Here is a 19,611-nt window from a genome sequence, read left to right on the forward strand (position 1 = left end):
ATCAGGATTTCCCTTTATCCGGACCATAGGTATTAACACAGCATCTTTGAAAACAGTGATCTGATTCAGAAAGGGTGTGTTTTTAATTTGGAAAAAAAAAAAAAAGTGTTATAATTATAGGTTTTGTAGGATTAAAGCAGAGATAAATGTCTACAGACAGTTCATGTAGAAGAGGCAACTTGGGGGAAGCCAATAGACTACACCCTTGCTCTAACTGGAGATACAAAGTAGGTAGAGTTTTTTGTTTTTATTTTTTTATTTTTATTTTTTTTTAGGTAGTAGTACCATCTCTGTCTAAATTTCACTGCTGAAGTTATTGCTTTATTCATTACTGATCTATGTAGTCTTTGGTATAAAAAATATACTATAAGGAAAACTGCCAGAAGAACTTCTTTACCATAGTTCCTTATAGTTCCCATCCAATGAGAATTGATCTCCCAACCAGAATCTCTCTCTATAGCTTTCCATCCTGAAACTTCCTGTTGCTTCTCATTGTTAGCTTCACAGCTTAAGGCTCTTCTGAATGTTAAATGCACACTGCCAATTCAGACTTCAGTAGGTGAAACAGGTGCACAAAAAAACTAAAGGCACTGCCCTGAACATACTTGCCAACAAGATGATCATTGAATAGAGTTTTAGTCCAGAGGAATCCCTGAATGCTCAAGGGATGCTTTCCAATCTTTCATAATAAACTTACAATCTGTAGTAAAAGCAAAATCTATGATGTTCCACAGGGAAAGAACAGAATGAGAAATACAGTGAAAACAAACCAAATCCAGCACCAGGAGTAATGGTTATAATTCCTTCAGCAGTGGGGAATTGGTAGAGGCATTTAATTCTCTATTCTCCATTGTGTGTGGATCACAATTATACCGTAAAATATCCTATTAACAATATGATTCAGAGAAGAAAGTCTTTTCTAACTTTAAATATTGTGATTTGTTTCATCCTGAGAGTATTAGTAAAACCCATGCCACCTCTCAGACAGATTAGCACCACTTTGCCTCTTTATATCAGTTTCCAAAGAATCTAATACATAAATCTTCTATGCAGAGTGGTTATGGAATCTACACCTTGTAGAATTTCTTAATTGGGAAACTCTTTGCACTAGTAAACTTAGCCAGTTTAGTCAGAATACACAAAAAAGTAAGTAAGGTATAAATATGACAAAGTTGTAAACTGATAAACATGGCAAAAAAAGAGAGGGTAGCAGACCTGATGCTAGAGGCTTTGCAGCCCAGCAGCTGAAGGGTCCTTTTATCCTCAGATACAAAATTGGGAAAGTGCATATATGTGGGCATGATCTGACTGTCAGCATCAATTTCAGTCTTTGGCAAAGCCTGTATGAAGAATACAAACATTGATCCCAAGATGCATTGGTTTCACTGGGGATTTTGTTAGCAGCTTTGCTCTGTTTTTCTTTTTCTCTTGGATTCATAAAAATGTATTTGCTTTAGAACTCCTCCTCTTCCTTTTCCCCCTGTAATACTTCCTAGTGTGCCACATACACTTCAGCTCATAAGGAATAATCTAACTAGCAACAGTTTTTTAACATATTGTTTACTGCTACTTTGATATGAAGTCTGTGACTTGTTCTTCTGTCAGTATATTTCTGTCATTTCTAGTCATGCTTTTTGTTTTTTAAAGCATTTTTTTTTAAAACAATGGTGTTAACCTAAAAATTCAGATAGCCAAACCATCAGAGGGAAGTTAACAGAGCGACAGAAATTGTTTCTTTAAACAACAGATGATAAAAAAAAAAATCACAATTTGCTGGGCCAAGAAAGTGCCATCTGCAGTCAGATATCTTACTCCCATTCAAGGAAAACAAATAATTTTATCCTACAGACAGGAAACATTATTGTGAGGCGGGGAGAATACATACATACACTAACAGCTCAGATGTCTTCCAAAAACATTTTTCAAAACTCAGAACAAACTGTTTTGTTGGAAGTGAGATCTCTATGAGATATGTTTAAATTTCATTATAAATCAAAACTTCTTAACATCTCCAGTCTTACACCTGAGCACGAGCCTGCAGGAGATATTTCCTTTCTCTACAATGCAGGAAAGGCTTAACACAAGACACAAGCTAACAGCGTAGCACTAAAAGCTGAGGAAAACTTGCTTATCTGTGTTCCTTCTTTCATGATCCTCAGCTGTACACTCCCTCCTCAAGACAGGAATCAGACACTTCATAACAAAGCAAAAGAATGTGCTTTGTCTGCTTTGGTGAATGTATATTTTCCTTACCAAGCTAGCCACACTTTATTTATTTGTATATTCACTGGTATTAGACAACAACCAAGTTAGCATGTATCTCTACCAATGGTGCTGAGTTGGTGTTTGGCCACAGCTAGAGCTGCCTGCTCTGTGGCCTTCCTGATGCTTAACCAAGTAAGCCAGGTCTACATATAAGGTAAAAACCACAACAAGAAGTGATAGGCTCAAAAAGAACAAAGAGAGCTGTTAACACTGCAGTATGGGAGGTTGTTTTAAATCCCCCTTCTTCTTGAGAGATTTCACCAAAACACATTTTAGTGTTTGTAGAACCAAAGCCTTTGTTACTAACAAAAGTAACTGGAGAATTTGAGAAAAATATTTCATTATTTGTTCATCATCATTCTTGAATAGTTCAAGAATATTTTTTCTCACTTGCATTTCAGAAAAAAACATAATTTAGTCAAGAATTCTATTCACTTATATTAATTTATAGTTGACAGATACGGAATATAGTAGTGCAAAAATAAATACACTATGTCAGTAAGACTTAAAGTATATGGTTACTTACAAAACCAGTTCTTTGGTCATGTTCACGGTGTTTCTATACAGGGCAAAGAACTAATTCTATGTTTTCTCCACATTTTTTTAAAAAACCTACAAGTTATTAGGTTGTATGTACACAAACACATCATGTGAGATAGAGAAGAAATAATAGTTCTGAATTGTATCACACCAATGCGATCAATATAATTACATCATTGCTGCAGTTCAGTATGGGTAAAACAAAGATTAACCCATTAACATTCCACCAGTGAAGGGACTTCTCAGACTTCAAACTATTCAGTACATTCTGAAAAAAATACAGCTAATAGACCTTTGAGTTAAATTTCAAGCAACACAAAAGTACTTGTGAACCATAAAAGAGTAAGGGGCTGATTAAAACTAAAACTGAAGTTAATGGAAAGCCTAACACTGATTTTCTTTGGCTCTCAATAGCCCCTCTAAGTACTAGAGACAGATTTCCCCTAATATATATTAAAACTCATACTGCTTATCCAAACCAAATTACATTAGATTTTTATACGGAAGTCCTTTACTGCATAAGTCAAATGCAGTACATGCAGGAGGTCAAATACGAAAGAGAATGAGGAGCTAAAACATATTGAGTATGTCATTACTTCTGAAAGCTAAACAGACTGTCAACACTGAGTACATTTACAGGGCAGATTTAAAAATCCCCTCTCCAATTTTTAAATGCATTTAGAAAAACAAATGCCACTCAAAAGCCATGCAGTTATCAGAAAAAAAAAAGGAAAAAAAAAAGACTCCAGTGAAATAAATATACCAGTTTTAACCTCTTGCAAACATGTAAAGCTTCCTGCAGAATGATCAAAATAAAATAAATAAACGTGTATGACTCTTACTGACTCTCTCTATCTATTTATTTGGTGTCAAATATAGAAATAGGACACAGAACCAAACATCTCATTCTGAACTAGAACTGCCAGTTGATGGGTCTTAGTGATGTTTTGGGACATTCGTTTCAGAACTGCTCTTAAATCAAATAAATCTTAGCTAAGAGTCACACAACCCACAGTTTAAAGGGAAGTCTGGAATTTGACTTTAATGACAGAATTGATTAGATTAGACAATGAATGTTAGCAATCTATTGTTTCTGAAAGGATAAATTCACTTACCATTCACATATAAACTGTCCCAGCTGAAAAAAAAAAAAATTACAAACAGAAAGGACGAATAACATGAAAGGGCAAATGCAAGAAAACTCATCATTCTCAGATGCTTTTGGATCTGGCCAGAGCTGTGGGATATCTCTCAGCCATCTGCTCCTTAAAGGAGAGACATTATCTGCTGAAGGCAACTCTTTCCAAACATCCAGTGTTTGAATTACTACAGCAACCCTTTGAAGCTTTGCAGGAAGATCTCTCCCAGCTTCCAATTTCTGCTCACAGCTTTATTTGGAGTTACTATCCATGTTCTGTCTCTGCACAGATAACAAATATGACAACACAGGCTTAAAGGGCTTATTCAGATTTACTTCGCCTACCATAGCAGACAAGATTAATGGTATAGCACAGAGATTTGTTTAAGACAGACTTCCATTTGTGCTCACAATTTAAAAGAAAAGGCTTATATTAAATCAGATGCAGTGGGCAATTCTAGCTTAATTGGATTCTTCTGTAATTGTTCACCTTTATTTACAAAACACCTCAAAGAACCGCCAAGTGTCAGAGTAGGGTGCTTGTCACTCAAGACAACATCCACTCACACAACTGCTGCCCTCAGCTCTCAGTTTGTGTCCTGCTCCCGTGCACCAGCATTCCCACCAATCACTTGTTCTTCCACCTAGCCTACCACAAGTGCTGCCTTTGTTCTACATGATCACCTTATTTACTTTACTTATTTAGTTGTTTACTTTGGAATTTAGGGCTTAGATGTATCTATACATAACATTAAGTCAAATACTTTTAAAACGCAGAGATGATTTTTCCTTTCCAGTTCACACCCAAACATCTTTCACAAGTATTTGCACCTGTACACAAATTGGCAAATACTGCTGATGGGTATTCCTAAGGCGGTTACCAAAAATGCTTAAGGCATTTAAGGTATTTGCAAATCCAAGTAGAGATAATATAATCTTTGTTAAATACAATATAAGATGTGTATTTTGCATATATATTGATGATGCAGTTAGACAGCTCACTCTACCATGTTGCCAATAGAAGTGGCAGATACAGTAAGAAGTTGCTATGCTGGTTGTATTGAGAGAAAGTCTGTTTTTTCTTCATGTTTTATGAAGGGTTCCATTACATGTATACACACATTGGAGCTGCACAGTCATGGACTTATACAGACAACCATTAAATCAGTTCAACCAAAGTGCAATACTTAAGACTTAGTATTAAGTAAAGCCACCTTCTTTTTATCTGAATTTTTAAACTTCTGCAATGACTGTTTTCAGTCCTAAGTCCCTGCTCCTTGTCACCCAACACATCCACTTTCTCCTGTTTATCACCATCCTCTTCCCTCTTCAAGAAATCAGTCCTTTGCCAGTGAAAGCACTTCTGCTCCACCTTTGTTCCAAGCAGAGTACAGCTCATTCATAGACATAACTAAGAGTCCACCTTAAATTAAATATGTATTTAAAAGCTTCAAGGAACAGACTTACACTGCTGGATTGCTGGATTGCCCTGGGATAATTTTTAGAGCTAATCTAACCTCTCTCTATAATTACTCATCCAATTTGTTTTTGGAAAATGCTGCTTTGTGTCACAGTGTCTAAGTGCTCTGTTGCATCAATACTACTGCTGCCAACTTTGTGTTTTTGGAAAACTGTAAACTGCCTACAACAGTGATGTTCTGGACTACATAATCATGCACATCACCTTAAATTCTTCCTCCATTTTACAACCTTGTTTTATCCACCCAAACACCCTGTTACTTACTTGTATGCTGCAAAACTGGAACATGACTTCATAGCACATCTTGAATGAAGGGTGTTTTCCATAGTGCAAATCTGTTTTACACTGCTTTAATATGCTTTAATAAAACAATGTCAATGTATTACTGTGGAAAGCATTTTCAAATTCCAGCCTGCTGGAAACATCTACGCTGTTAGAAGCCTGACCTAGAATTACTTCCTTTTTTTTTACAGAAATTGACAGTCACTGACACAACTGTCCCCGTGAGAGCCGAATACAATCTTTGTCAGCTCTTTCAACCCCAATATGCTATCGCTCCGCTGTTGCTGCAAGAGTCTTCAAGACTGACAGTGGCCGAGGGATCCAGTAGAGGAAAACCAGGCAGAAAAGATGAAAGGTTTCTTTACTCCAGCAGCCATTATTGTCACCTCTTTTGTCTCCTGCATGATCCATGACTAAAGGTGTTAATCCTTCTGTAAATACCACTCCATCATGATTAAGAGCAGTCAAAGAAGCAGCCCAATGTTTAAATTTTGTCAAAGCTTCACAGTGACTCTTTCTAGTTCTTTATTTTGTAATTGGTTTGGTAAAATACCTCATGCTTTCCTTTTGCCTTTTTAAATAGATGCTGCGGGAAATTTTCAGATGAATACAAACTTCTAGGATAAAACTTTATCATATTTGGTTAAGAGTACAAAAAGTCATCGAGACAGTTATGAAAATTAATCATTAAAATTGCCTGAATGCTTAAGAGAAATATATCTGCCTCAGGAAAACGACAGAAATGAAAAACAGAATTCAACTTCAGACTGTAATAGGAGTGCCTTTTAAAAGGCTGCTGCACCCAAAGCAGAGGATGGAGACGGCCCATCCCACAGTGCTGTACCTCTGTCCTGTTCCTGCCACGGGGCCTTATGAAGAGACACTGCACTACAAAGGGCAACCACACCTTCACCTCCTGGAGGCAGTCCTTGCCCAACACCTCTTGCAGAGCTTCAGTGGCTTTAAGTATGCTGTGTGTGTGTAGGGCTTGGGTGTACTCCCCTGTGACGATGTCATTTATTTATCTGAGTGAGGTCTATGCCTAGATGATAGATGCCTAGGGATGCCTAGGGAGCATCCATGGGCTACAAAGATAGGGAAGGAGCTAGGGGGAGAGATGTGAGAGGAGTGTCTCAGGTCTCTTGGGCTGCTAAGCCCATAGCAGGCTGAAGGGAGGCCACATGGAGGCTGCAGCTCCTCACAGCTCTGCTCTCAGTGCCAGCAACAGGACCTGAGGGAACAGCATGGAGCTGTGTCAGGGGAGGGGCAGTTGGCGGTTAGGGAAAGGATCTGCACCAGAGGGTAGTGGGCATGGAATGGGCTGTCCTGGGTCACAGTCCCAAGTGCTAGAGTTCAAGGAACATTTGGACAACACTTTCAGACATAGTCTGATTTTCAGGTGGTCCCATATGGAGCCTGGAGTTGGACTTGGTGATCCTTGTCAGTCCACTCCAGCTTGGGATATTCTGTTATCCTGTGATTCACAAGAGAGAGTGAAACATCTCTATGGCCTGCTGTATGGCCTTGTGTGCGGGCAGTACTTAGGTACTTAGAACAGCCTGGAGACTTGCAGAAAAAATACCAAAAAAATTATCAAACCTTAGACACTGAGCTATCTGCCAAACATTTCCATAGAGAAACATCTCCCAGCAAGCCTAGAAACTTGGATGATTTGAAACCACTGCCTCCTTTCTGAGTTAATGGTGTCCAACATAGGATTTCAGAGTTATGAAGGACCATCATAAAGTGTTCTGGGTGACCTATGGAAATGGCCACAGCAATAAGAGCAAGCAATCTGAAACTGGCTCTTTTCCAGCCTTTAACCGCACGTAAGAAGACAAACAGAGCTGTGCGTTGGAGATGAGGATACTGACCGCCTCCGAGAGACCCCAGACCACAACCACGGAGCACAACAGCCCCAAGCACAACCCGGACGGGGCCGGCACGGAGGCGGGCTGAGGGACGGGCCCTCCTCACGAGGACCCCCCGAGGGAGGGGCCGCATTAAGGCGGGGATGGGCGCCCGCGGTGCTCAGAACCGCGACGGCAGCGGAGCGGGAAGCGATGGCGGGGGGCGCCCGCCTGTGGCTGTGCGCGGCCGTGCTGGGCTGCCTGGCGGCGGCGAGACCCCGCCGGAGAGGTAAGCGGGGCCGGAGAGGGGCATGGCCAAGAGGGATCGCCGGCTGTGCGGATGCGGAGTTTAGACTGAGGTGTGAAAAGTGTTTTAACACCCTTTCTGATAATGCGATATTAACGCGTGCGTGCTGATTGTTTCCTTCCCCCCTTCCTTGAGCAGGAGTGCTTCGTTCCTCAGCGTTGCAATATTCTCATTGCAAAAACGTGTGTAATCATGCTTTTCTTAACGTTTCTCATCCAAACCAAGGGTGTGCTTGTGGTAGTTACATTTGTTTTTTATATTTCGCTTTTAAAATGTTACCCTAAGTAAGTATTTCAGAATAACTGATTTCAAAAGTCGCCTTCTTTCTAATCTGATATTTTGTTGGAGTTTAAATCCACAAATGTGTTTGAGCTCTCCGCTGCTAGAGACAGTCTAAGCTCTAACTTATGCTGTGGGATGCTGATACACTACTTCCTCTGCAGTCGGTATCACAGAATCACAAGGTTGGAAACATCCTACAAGATCATCCAGTCCAACCGTCCTTGTAGATGTAAGAGAAAGGACACTCGGGATCAGAGTGGGCACAGAGAATCACAGAATGTCGTGAGATGGAAGGGACCCACGAGGATCATTGAGTCCAACTCCTATTGGTTGTGTTTGTTCATTCATACTCGTTGGCCAGGTCCTGGCCTTTAGAGAGCAGAAGGTACAAACTGAGCCCAAACTGCTGTGGCACCGGTCCCTGCTTTGCAGTGCTCCCTGCAAGCTGTGCCCTTCTCTGATTCACACCCAACTGCCCCTGAAAGCTCCCTGTCAGGGGCACAGCCAGAGAGCAGATGGAAACCATGTATCAGCACTTCCCTCAGTGCTTTGGAGGCAGTCACAGAATCATAGGAAGGCTTGGGTTGGAAGGGACCTTAAAGGTGACCCAGCTCCAGCCCCACTGCCATGGGCAGGTTTGCCACCCACCAGATCAGGCTGCCCAAGGCCCCATCCAGCCTGGCCTTGAACGCCTCCAGGAGTGGGATAACTTCTCTGGACAAACTGTGCCAGAGCCTCACCACTCTGTGAGAAAATAATTTTTCCTAAAACCAAAACTAAATGTCCCTTCTTCTAGCTTAAAGCTGTTTCCCCTTGTCCTGTCACTATCTGCTTGTGTAATAAGTCAGTCCCCCCTGACGATTGTAAGCCTCCCTAAGGTACTGGAAGGCCATAGTGGGGTTGCCCATTGGGCCTTCTCCAAGCTAAACAAGCCCAGCTCCCTCAACCTTTCTTCGTAGGAGAGGTGCTCCAGTCCTCTGATCATCTTAGTGTCCCTCATCTGGGCCCGCTCCAACAGTTCCACATCCTTCTAGTGCTGGAGGCCTCAGGCATGGGTACAGTACACCAGATGGGGCCTCATAATGGCAGAGAGTGACAATGATTTCCCTCTTTCTGCTGGCCACCCCTTTTTTGATGCAGCCCAGGAAACAGTTGGCCTTCTGGGCTGGAAGAGCACACTCCTGGCTCATGCCAATCCTCTAATTGACCAGGACCCCAAAGATCTGTCAGTGGTGCTCAGCCTAGTGTCCTGCCTAAAAATTTATATATTGTGTCTAGATTGTGTTTAGAAGACAGTGCCCCAGAAAACAGTTGACACTGTCACTTCAGAGATTTAATCTCTCTCTCCCCAAAATACTTGCTTTATAATCTGTTCAGACAGATAACTAGAAAAATCTGCCTAATATGGAAAGCAACCAGGAAAATCTCAGAATAACCCACTGTAAAATAATGTGAAGTTTAGGACTGAACAGCAGAGATGCATTGTCTAAAACAATTCATTGTGAATTGAGGTTTTATCTACAGCTCAGGTTTTCATAACTCGGGACTGGATTTAATAATGAGGTCTCCATCTTTCAGTTGAGAGCAGTAGCCTAGATTCAGCAAAACACTTTCTGTTACTCATCTTGTACCTCAGTGCTAGCCTTCTATTTAAGATGTGGTGAAAGTTAGTCATTTCTGGGTTAGGGTCACATTTCTCAGAATGTGGCAGGACCAGTTCGATCTGGGATAGATGCAGGCAACACTCTCTGTATTAATGATCAGGAAATGGTTAATAGGTAATCAGATTCTTCTTGGCATGTAGGAACCACTGTTAAAGAGCAACGGAGAGCTGTAAGACCCCACCATATGATGATGGTGGGAAGAAGCACTAAGTATGATAAATAAACTCAAATTCTAGGGTAACAGGTACATATTTTCTCAAGATAGGTTGCTTTTTTGACTTACTGGGCTGAAAATTTAAAGGTTTAATATTTCATAGACAAAACTTATCTGGAACATTACAGCAAGATTGGTCATTCTGAGAGTGCAGTTTGAAAAAAAAAAAAAAAAAGACAGACTGCTTATGTCAATATTAGCTTTTATAAATCCTGAAAAAGGAAGTGAAGATTTCAGTGGAAAATTTAGCCAGCCCTCCTCTTAAAAGTCTGTGATACAAGTGGGTTTGGTCTACAGGGGTTAACTTTCTCACAGTGAAAATAACACTATTATTTTTGTATTTATGTTTCAAATAAATACAACAGTTGTATCTGTTGTTGGTAGAGTTAGGCAGCACAGCAGTTATACGCTCAGATAGGAATATTGTAGTCTGTATTACTGATGATGGCTGTTATTTTCAGTTGTTTTGCAGAGAAGGTGAGGAAAAAAAAATGAAGCAGTGCTAGACAACATGAGATTTCAAAAGAAACAGCTACGGAAATACTAGCATACTTCTAAAAAGGGGGGAAAATATATGAAGAGCTGTGTGACATTTTGAAGTGATGTGCATAATAATAAAAAACGTATAATTTGATCTTTAGTAAGATTTATAACCCTATTACAAGTGAGTACAGTCAGCTGTTTTAGAGATCTATCAAAAGATGATCTAATTAAACTGCAGAGGAAAAAAAATAAAGACTTGTCTCATGTCTAGCTTGATTTATTAATGGAAGACTTAAGAGATATTAATTGTTTCAGGAGTGTTTCAGTAACAGGAAAGAAAACTAATGAGAGTGCTGTATGGAAGGTGGAATTCCAATAAAAAATAGAAGACAGGAAGAAACTTTCACCATGGTTCGTAAACTGCTTGAGCTGAAGCTTGCTTGGAAAAACACTTCAATAACACACATGACTGACCTTTGATTCTTCAAGGGCTTTTCTTCAAATTCCAGTGAGGGATAAATTCTCAATAAGGTCAACTTGTATGGACATGAATTGCCTACAGGCTATGACAAGCAACTCAGAAGCGCAGTGGTGGCACAGTCAATCACATTGACTTCCATCTGCCCTTAGAGGGTAGAAGATAAAGCTATTGTTACCTGCTTGGGTAGCCTAAAGCCATATCAGATTAAATCTCTAGTCTTTGAAAGTCTATAGGAACCTCATACTGTGTGTGAAAGAAATGAGATCTGTTGTTTTGCTAGGGCATCTTCTACATTCAGAGGGGGATATTGTTTGATTTAGAAACTGTCTTAAAATAGTGGTTATCTGAACAGTGATATGAGAGAATGTGCAGTAATGCATCTAGCACAATTTAAACCAAAATGCTTTTCTAATCAGTGACACATTTACACCAAGCAATATGTGGGACAAATATAAAAAGCTCTGGGTGTGAGAACTGAGGAATAGAGTAATAATATTCAAAATGCAATGTTATGTTTATTTACAGTTGTATTTTTTTTAATTCATCCATACTTTGACTTCCCAAACAGATCCCCTAGAAATTGTAGGGTTCAGTTTTATTTCTGAAGGAGTCCGTATTTTTAAAACAGGTTGCTGTGACTTTTTCAGATGCTGACCCCTGATTTTACCTACCAGCAATTCTGAGGTTAATTTGAAGACATAAGTTCACTTAGATGTCCAAAAACCTGTCAGTTTTATTTATTGCATGCCAGTCATGCAAATCTATGATTAAGTATCTATCAATTTCCATACCTTTACTATAATTAGATTTTATACATGCAAACTCTATGTAACTGTAGCATCCATCCATTTGAGGGAATCCTTCATTTAATACACAGGAGCCCTGTGAAGTCTTAGCCTATTTGCAAAAGGAAGATTCTTGAACAGACCTTTCTCATCATGAAGTAAGATTTTGTTCCTCTCGTATATAATACACGCCATTTTTCTTCAGGTTGTTAGGTTTCATAATCGATAAAAAGTCAAAATCCAGAAAGTGCTGACTGTTTAAATTATAAATACTTAACGTGCATGTTAATTTTTCATTTATTGTCTTCTTAAACAAGGGAATATTACTATGTGATGAATTTATTAAAGTTTAGAGTGTTAATGTAGTCATTTGTTGTTGTTATTAAGTTTTCACTATGTTGCTTAGTAAAAGTTATCTCATAGCATGTCATCCTATCTCCATATTGTCTGGTAAAAAAAAAAACACCACACCCTTGATCTCTAACATATTTGTTAAACATTTCATTTTAATGCTCTTGCTCCACAGTTCTTGAATGCCATCCTGGTGGACATCAGATCCTGCAGAACCCATACCGAAGTGTTGATTTTGATTCATCCCACCTCCAGCAGTCAGCTATTCAGGATTTAATATGCGACCATTCCCTAGCGCCAGGATGGTATCGCTTTATGATTTTTGATAAGCCTGCTGAGATGCCGACCAAGTGTGTGGAGGTATTATTGCACCTCGTTTATGAAGAATATACAAATCATTTCATAAGAATGATTACAATTATGGAGGCTAATGTGAAAAAATGCAGAGCACCTTTTCTCTGAATGTGACAATATTAAAATGTGTTAATTGGACGATAAAATTTATGTGTTGAAAAATATTACACTGAATGGAGTATGGCAAAGAGTAACTTATGTCACTCTGAAAGCACCCAAAACCTGTTGTTCTAGTCCCTTCTAAAGGTGATTTTCTCAGTGCTGGCATAGCAGGGCCATCCTGTTTTAAAGCTGCAGCTGTGTGATGGGCAATCTGTTCCTGAAACTGCATGAAAGCGGTATAAAGACTTGAAGCCATATGATCTCAGTAATTATGGAGCTTTTAAAGTGATCATATTAGAAATAAGAGATTACTCCTAAAATGACTGGAACTAACAGAGCTAACTGCTAATTAGTTTCCTTGTCATCTGCAACTCCACTGATATTTGAGAACTATTTAGAACATATAGTTCTCTGGACTTCAGATGCTTGATTTTGGAACTATTTCAATATCTTTTTAGTAGTTACATTTTACAGGGATATATTTTTGTGGCTCCCTGTTTGAAAATGTTTCCTTATTTTAAAAAAGTGTCGCTATCATTAGGATATTTTATCTGTGATCCTGTGATTTTATGCTGAATTGAAATTGCCTGGGCTCAGTCTCTTTAAAACAAAAAAACAAACCAAAACAAAAAACCTCAACAAAAAAATTCTTTAAAAGAAATGCAAAACAGTTAAAATACCATACAAAAATTACACTGAGTTTAGAACTATATTGCAGTGACTTCTATTATATGGGCTGTTGTACTGAAAAAAGCTTGAGCAAAGTGTGTTTCCTGAAGGACTTTTTCAGTTAGATTTAATATGAACAAATTAACTTAATAATAGTATTTCTCTCAAAACAGACACTTCTTCACAAAGAGTTAGCATGATAAAGCAGGAAAAAAACCCTGTGTTTCTCAGAAAAGGAGCGAGCATGAAGTAGTATTTAAATTTCAGACCAAGTGGTGTAAAGATGACATGATTTGAGTCCTACATGGTAGCATTCCTGATCTGAAGACCTCAAATAGCCACAGTGGTGTCAGGAGGATGGGGGGCTATTTCATAGCACTGTTCACATCTTAACAGAAAGCACTGAGCAAGAGTTCTGTATGGGAGAGAGGGAGCAGTGGCTCTCCTACATCACCTGTTGTGTTGGCCTCTGAACCACGGACCTTGTGAAGTCCTCTGCTTCATAAACACAAACAGATTTATGGTTGCAGAAGGTGTGGTGGCTGCTAGTTAAGTTCTTCAGACACTAAATTGTATTCTGCGTATAGAAAGAGATTTCATGACTCTCATATAAGGACTTAAGTCTCTTTTATGTGTATTTGTATTCAGATTTGAGGGTGTTAAAAAGCAAGCGCTCAGTTACACCATCTGAACTTATTCTAAGTGCTAATGCAGGAACATGAGGATTAAATATATATGTACATTAACTATTTTCTGATGTATTTTCTCTGGTGTTTCAGATGAATCACTGCGGTACTCAAGCCCCTGTCTGGTTGTCTCTGAAGGAGTCAGAATCCATGCCTCGTCCTGGTGAGATCAGGCAGCTCTCAGCCTGTGCGACATGGAAGTTTTTCTTCAGCACTTCCAAAGACTGCTGCCTTTTTCGAATCCCTGTCAGTGTGAGGAACTGTGGAGATTTCTTTGTTTACTTACTACAGCCCACTCAAGGATGCATGGGATATTGTGCAGAAGGTGAGAAAGTATGTACTCAGACTCAGTTAAGAGCATATATTTCTAAGTGTGTTTTCCAACTGAACAGCAGCGTTAACTGTTTCTTTCATTTTAACCTTCTTAAAAAGAAGTCTGACACATCTTCAGATGCCTAACATATCACTGGATGTTCTCTGGTGTTTGATCACTTTATAGTTATTCAAAAATAGCTGAAAATAACATAGAATCAGTAACTGATGTTTCTGTGAAAATATGGTATTTTGTAGGATATTTTCCTGATTGTGTCTGGCAATAGTCACACATGCTAAAATTTTCTGTTGTGATAGAGCAGTAATTTCTCAGGGTAAGGTGAATTCACACCACCCCTCTTTAGTTTTATATTTACATTCAATTTTTATTCAAAGACCTAAAAATAAGGGTTTTTTTTTTTTCATATAGTCAGATGGGGATGTAAGACACATCTGGAAGTCAAAATTCAGGCTGCCTGTATTGGCACTCATATTGTGTGTATCTCCATTACAGAATGTCCGTAGAGTTATACGTAAATGTAAATTTTAAGAAACTGACCAAAATAAGTTTGTATCAGTTATTGTTTATTTTCATTAGGAATATTTTTCTTAGTATAATTCTTCTAAAGAAGTTACAGATTTTGTTAGTGACAAGTCAGTGTAGGAGATTCTTATCAGTTCCTGTAACATACTGTTGGTGAAAATGCTTGCAATACTTTTATGCAGGATATATTGTCTTGCTCTAAGTCATGATCTCTATTACCAACTGCTTGCAAAATCTTAATAGCAAAACTGCTGGTAGTTCTTACGTTGCTTTATGGCCCATCATTATCCCTTTGGGATCAATTGTTAAGTAATTTCCTAGAAAAAAAAAAAAAGCTAGAAATAGGACATTTCAGAGTGCAGGTGGCTGAAGTGATGAAGAAATCCTGCAGAATGTGACTTTGCATTTGCTTTGGGTGATGCATTCATGAGAAGAAAGAATAAAATTGGTAGGCAGCAGGCTAGCAAATTGTTACTGCTTTAAAACAAAATAGGCAAGAAACTTGGTTGGCTCTGGTGACTACTCTTGTCTGAAGCCATTTATTTAAAATGGTATTTTTCATGCTAAGTGTTTTGTATTTTTGTGCTGCTTTTTATATCTAGGTTACTGTATGTAATATATTTTCTCTATAATACTTGATAGCTGTGAACACTGGATGCAGATTTTCAGGCAATCATTCCTGGGCAATACCAAAGTGTGAAACATCAAAATCTACTTTTAATTCTTTTTAATGAACAAGGATTTCAATTTTGCTGTTTTTAACTTAGATTCTTTTTATTCCTGTTCAAAATATACAGATAGCTTCTTGTTTAATCAAAATTCCATTGGTGGTGGGTTTTTTTGTTTTGTTTGTTTGTTTGTTTGAATGATGTTCAAAATAGCAAAAAATAAGAGTATGCAAGTATAGATGTTGCTGAGTCCCATATAGGAAAGACTTTTTTTTTCACCTATGTAAATGTGCACTGATTTTGACTGTCAATGATTATATTTAACAATTAAGTATTCAGATGTGGATTCTGAGAGACAAAGTATGCATTTGAGAGAATCGTTTAATTCCTTTTTATTCATTAGTAACATCTCTAGGTATCTGCTATGTACATCCACATTAAAGATGTAGAAGTGGTAAAACGTTCTGCACTGTTGCTCTTTCAACTTGTCATTTAACTTGTGTTTTCTGGCTTATGGTTTTCTACTGACTGCTACCGTAATTGTATATGAATCAGATCATAAAATTTTTTTCTGCTCTGATAGATTTTATTTCCATTAGTGTCTTATAATATGATGCGTTTTTTCTTGTTGTTTTTGTTGATTTTTTAATATATATATATTTTAATAATATTGGGCAGTGTTATAATAGCATTGGTATAGGAATAATCTGTATGTGTGTTAATATACGAGTTAGGAACTATTTATAGTTGTTGCAGATACAAAGCCACAGACCTGTGATCCCCAGGAAATGGAAATTCGAGGTGTCTGTAGCAGTAAGTATTTTCTTTGGATTTATTTATTTTTTTTAAAGATTTTTCTTTGCATCCATGACTCAGTCATGTCAACTTGTAGTTATATGTTGTCTTCAATAAAACAGTTCATGTTATTAACTTGGTCTAATGTAAAATGAGCAGTTTGAATATAACTGCAATTTCAAAAGTAGGTTTTCAGCAGAATGTTTGGAATAAGTACAAAAGTTTTAAAAATAATTTAAATCACTTTGATTTGCAAATGAATTTTGTATCTGACTCCCGATGAATCATGGTGTTGCTTATTCTTTACCTTCTTATATAGGCCATCCTATTTTTTAATTTGTAAGCAGAAAAAATATTTTTGTGTGTCAGCAAAATTCCTTTGGTTGTTACTCTCTCCTATTTGTTAAGACAGTTCACTGCATTTAATTCCCTCAGTATATTTTTCTTCTTCAGCACCTCTGTATGGTCTATAATATAATCAGTTTTACTCATTTTATCAATAAATACAACACACATTTTCTCTGACTCTCTAAACAACTTCTTAAAGACTTTCATGCATCAGAAGAGGTAAGTATTATTATTATAAGGATTTTAACTGATACAGTGTATGGCAGTGTTGTTTCACCCAATGTCATTTGCGCTTTTTATTCTGTGCAAAAACAACATTTTTGTTTAACTAGGTAAGGTGGCTCCTTCAACATCTCCATCTGTGTTACCACCACTACCAGCCATTCCTGAGATTGCAGCAGAGTTGATCAAAGGGGGTATTTACCTGAGGTGTACCTTTGGCATTCCTTTTGCAAACAACTCAGTCGGATTCACTGTGACTTGGTCAAGACTTTCTCCTGAAGGCATCAAAGAAGAGCTGAAACAGGAGACAACAGTTCATGCATTCTCACTCTTGGAGTTAGATGGGATAAATATCAGACTTGGAGAAAGGGTATGTTACAAGTTGTTATAATCTCTTCTTATATCTGTTATGTCTAAAGGCTTATGATTTCATAAATGCTCAGCAGATACTAACAGTTGTTAGAGTTGGAGTGCCAGCATTTTGCTGTTTAATTTCTCTTGGCAGAAGTGAACTGCCTCTATTTTTTGTTTACATCAACACTGCCCCTACAAAGTGGAGATGTCACAAAATATGTCAGTAATTATCACTGCCATTAATGTTTTGAGAATGTCTCAGTGCACTATACCATGCCTCCAACTGATGTTTATTCAAGTTGAATCTTTTTCACTTTCTACTAGAATTCTGTTTGATACTGTAAATAAAGAGGATTTGGAATGTAACAATCTTAAGTGAGTGGCAAAATGAGTTGTGAGAAACTGTGCTGTTGATTAAGCTGATGGATTTCTCAGAATCAATGATGAGCCACTTCTTGATGGCTTTGTGTCTAGGATCAGATATACATAGTTTAATCTCCACCATCCCCCCCCAAAAAAAAACAACAGTGTGAGTGATTGCATTAATTAATTGCAAATTTTGTTGGTAGCAGAAAGAATATCTATGTTCACAGGATAACGTTTTGAAAAGTTAAAGCATTGGAAAGTCAATAAGCTTTCCACATGCACGTACCAAAATACAGTTAAGCTTTCCTGGCCAAAATGAAAAACAAATAAACATGTAGTGTGTGTATTAATACCCAAATGAGTAGTGTTTTCCCAAGCTGTTTTATGTTGACAGGGTTATGGGGCTCAAGTAAAAAGCAGGCTGCTTGAATAGTTTAAGTAGTAATTGCTAATGCTCAAATATCCTTTGAAGAATTTGTGAATAGTTGCCTGATAGTGTTAGGTCAGTGACAGACAAAAGAAAGGGCACAGTTATAAACTAGTACTGTTGTGTTTAATTCTTGGTTTTCTCAAGGTCTCAGATAACACGTGTGGTCATTCCATCTCAAAAAAGAACACAGCAAAATGAGCAAACCAAACAGAAACAGCATCGAAAACACTATGTAGCAGCATGGAGATGGTTCAGTGGAGGGAAATCACAATAAGCTTAGCTTGGAAAAGAATTCAGGCCCATAACACTGGGAAAAAGTTGCAGTGAGAAGAGAGGAAGAGGTGATGATTGTTTTGCGTAATCTATGATTGAATGGTTATTCAACAAAATTAAAAGGCAACAAACAAGAACAGACAAAAAAGAAGTAAAAAATGGGAAAGTGTAAATGCATGTCCACAATCTATAATGTGCAGAAATACTCCAGAAGGGATTAGTTAAATCTGTGGAAATTTAGGTGCTTGGTATACATGATGTTTCGTATGCCAGGAAGAGATCTTAGAATACTCAATCTAATTCAATCAATTAAACAGCACCATTGACAGTTGGTAACTTTGGATGCAGACAGGTGCTTGGGCTTAACAAGTTCATCAAGCTGACACAATATGGCTGAGTTTTATATTCACATGAGCATTTCCTACCACAAATATATTGTACTGCGTTGATCTTGTTCTACAGGTCTACTGTAGCAGTTCTGCTTTCTTCATGGAGAGGCCAAGTGTACAGAGCAGTCCAGTTGAGAGCAAGGAATTTTTTGCTGGCATTAAGGTAATGTGAAAAGAAAACTACTTTTTGTAGTTGGAGTCTTTCTGAGTATCAGTTCAGCATGTATGTAACTATCCATACATTTTCTTTGGGTGTACTAGAACATTATATGAGTAGATAGTTTGAAGATCTATGTGATTATCTTATGCTCTGTTAAGAACTTGTAGGATGCTGAACAAAAGCTGGTGAATTATAATAGCCACAACAGATAGTGAATCCCCTGACCATGTGGTACTCAAAATACATTAATTATCAATTTAACAAAGCATGTTAGCTGTAGTGAACTCAGATTTGTCAAGTAGTGAACAAACAAACATGTTTCTATGTTTCCCTTGAGATACAGGAAGACTGAATCAGCAACTTGTGCAAGATATAACAACCCAGTAAAAGCCTTGACCTCCAGCAACTAAAGTAGACTTCAGTACATCCTCTGTATTTGTAAACTAACCAGGGCCATGGCTCAGACTTCAGCTCTGACTTGCTTTTGACCATTTAGCTGCTTCTACCCTCTCTCACAATTTTAGACTATGCCAACTGTTCTCCCAGAGCGTGACTTACAGAACCTAGGTCAAGGTCTTTTCCCATCTGGCCATGGGGTGAGGGAAGGTTCAGACCAACCTGCTTTGGGCTTAGACTGGGACTCTGGGAAAAGCTTCTATCATGTAGGCATGAGCTGTGCCATGCCAGTTGGTTAACGGTGGAGAACAGGTCCAAAAGAAAACTACCTTAGTTTTAGCTGTAGGCAACACTCTGTTTGTTGGCCAGGAATGGGACTCTTCACACACATTTTGTGAAAATTCCTGTTGACTTGAGTGAG

General features: G+C 38.2%; 1 protein-coding gene and 1 long non-coding RNA gene across 2 annotated transcripts in view; one reads left to right on the top strand and one right to left on the bottom strand.

The window, feature by feature from the left end:
• LOC136058636 (uncharacterized) overlaps nucleotides 1–19,611 on the bottom strand; it is a 418,135-nt gene that overhangs the window by 98,524 nt on the left and 300,000 nt on the right. The gene's annotated exons all lie outside the window — the stretch shown is intronic.
• The window catches only part of VWDE (von Willebrand factor D and EGF domains), a 36,338-nt gene continuing 24,495 nt past the window's right edge, over nucleotides 7,769–19,611 (top strand). The window contains exons 1-6 of the mRNA XM_065753575.1: nucleotides 7,769–7,844; nucleotides 12,298–12,482; nucleotides 14,027–14,258; nucleotides 16,205–16,270; nucleotides 16,933–17,192; nucleotides 18,708–18,797. Of these exons, the coding sequence (XP_065609647.1) occupies nucleotides 7,769–7,844; nucleotides 12,298–12,482; nucleotides 14,027–14,258; nucleotides 16,205–16,270; nucleotides 16,933–17,192; nucleotides 18,708–18,797 (909 nt within the window). The remainder of the gene's footprint in view (nucleotides 7,845–12,297; nucleotides 12,483–14,026; nucleotides 14,259–16,204; nucleotides 16,271–16,932; nucleotides 17,193–18,707; nucleotides 18,798–19,611) is intronic.

Source organism: Cyrtonyx montezumae, unplaced genomic scaffold, assembly GCF_038088225.1.
Source record: "Cyrtonyx montezumae isolate F1298 unplaced genomic scaffold, pur_monq_1.0 scaffold_8, whole genome shotgun sequence".
NCBI classification, from domain to species: Eukaryota; Metazoa; Chordata; class Aves; order Galliformes; family Odontophoridae; genus Cyrtonyx; species Cyrtonyx montezumae.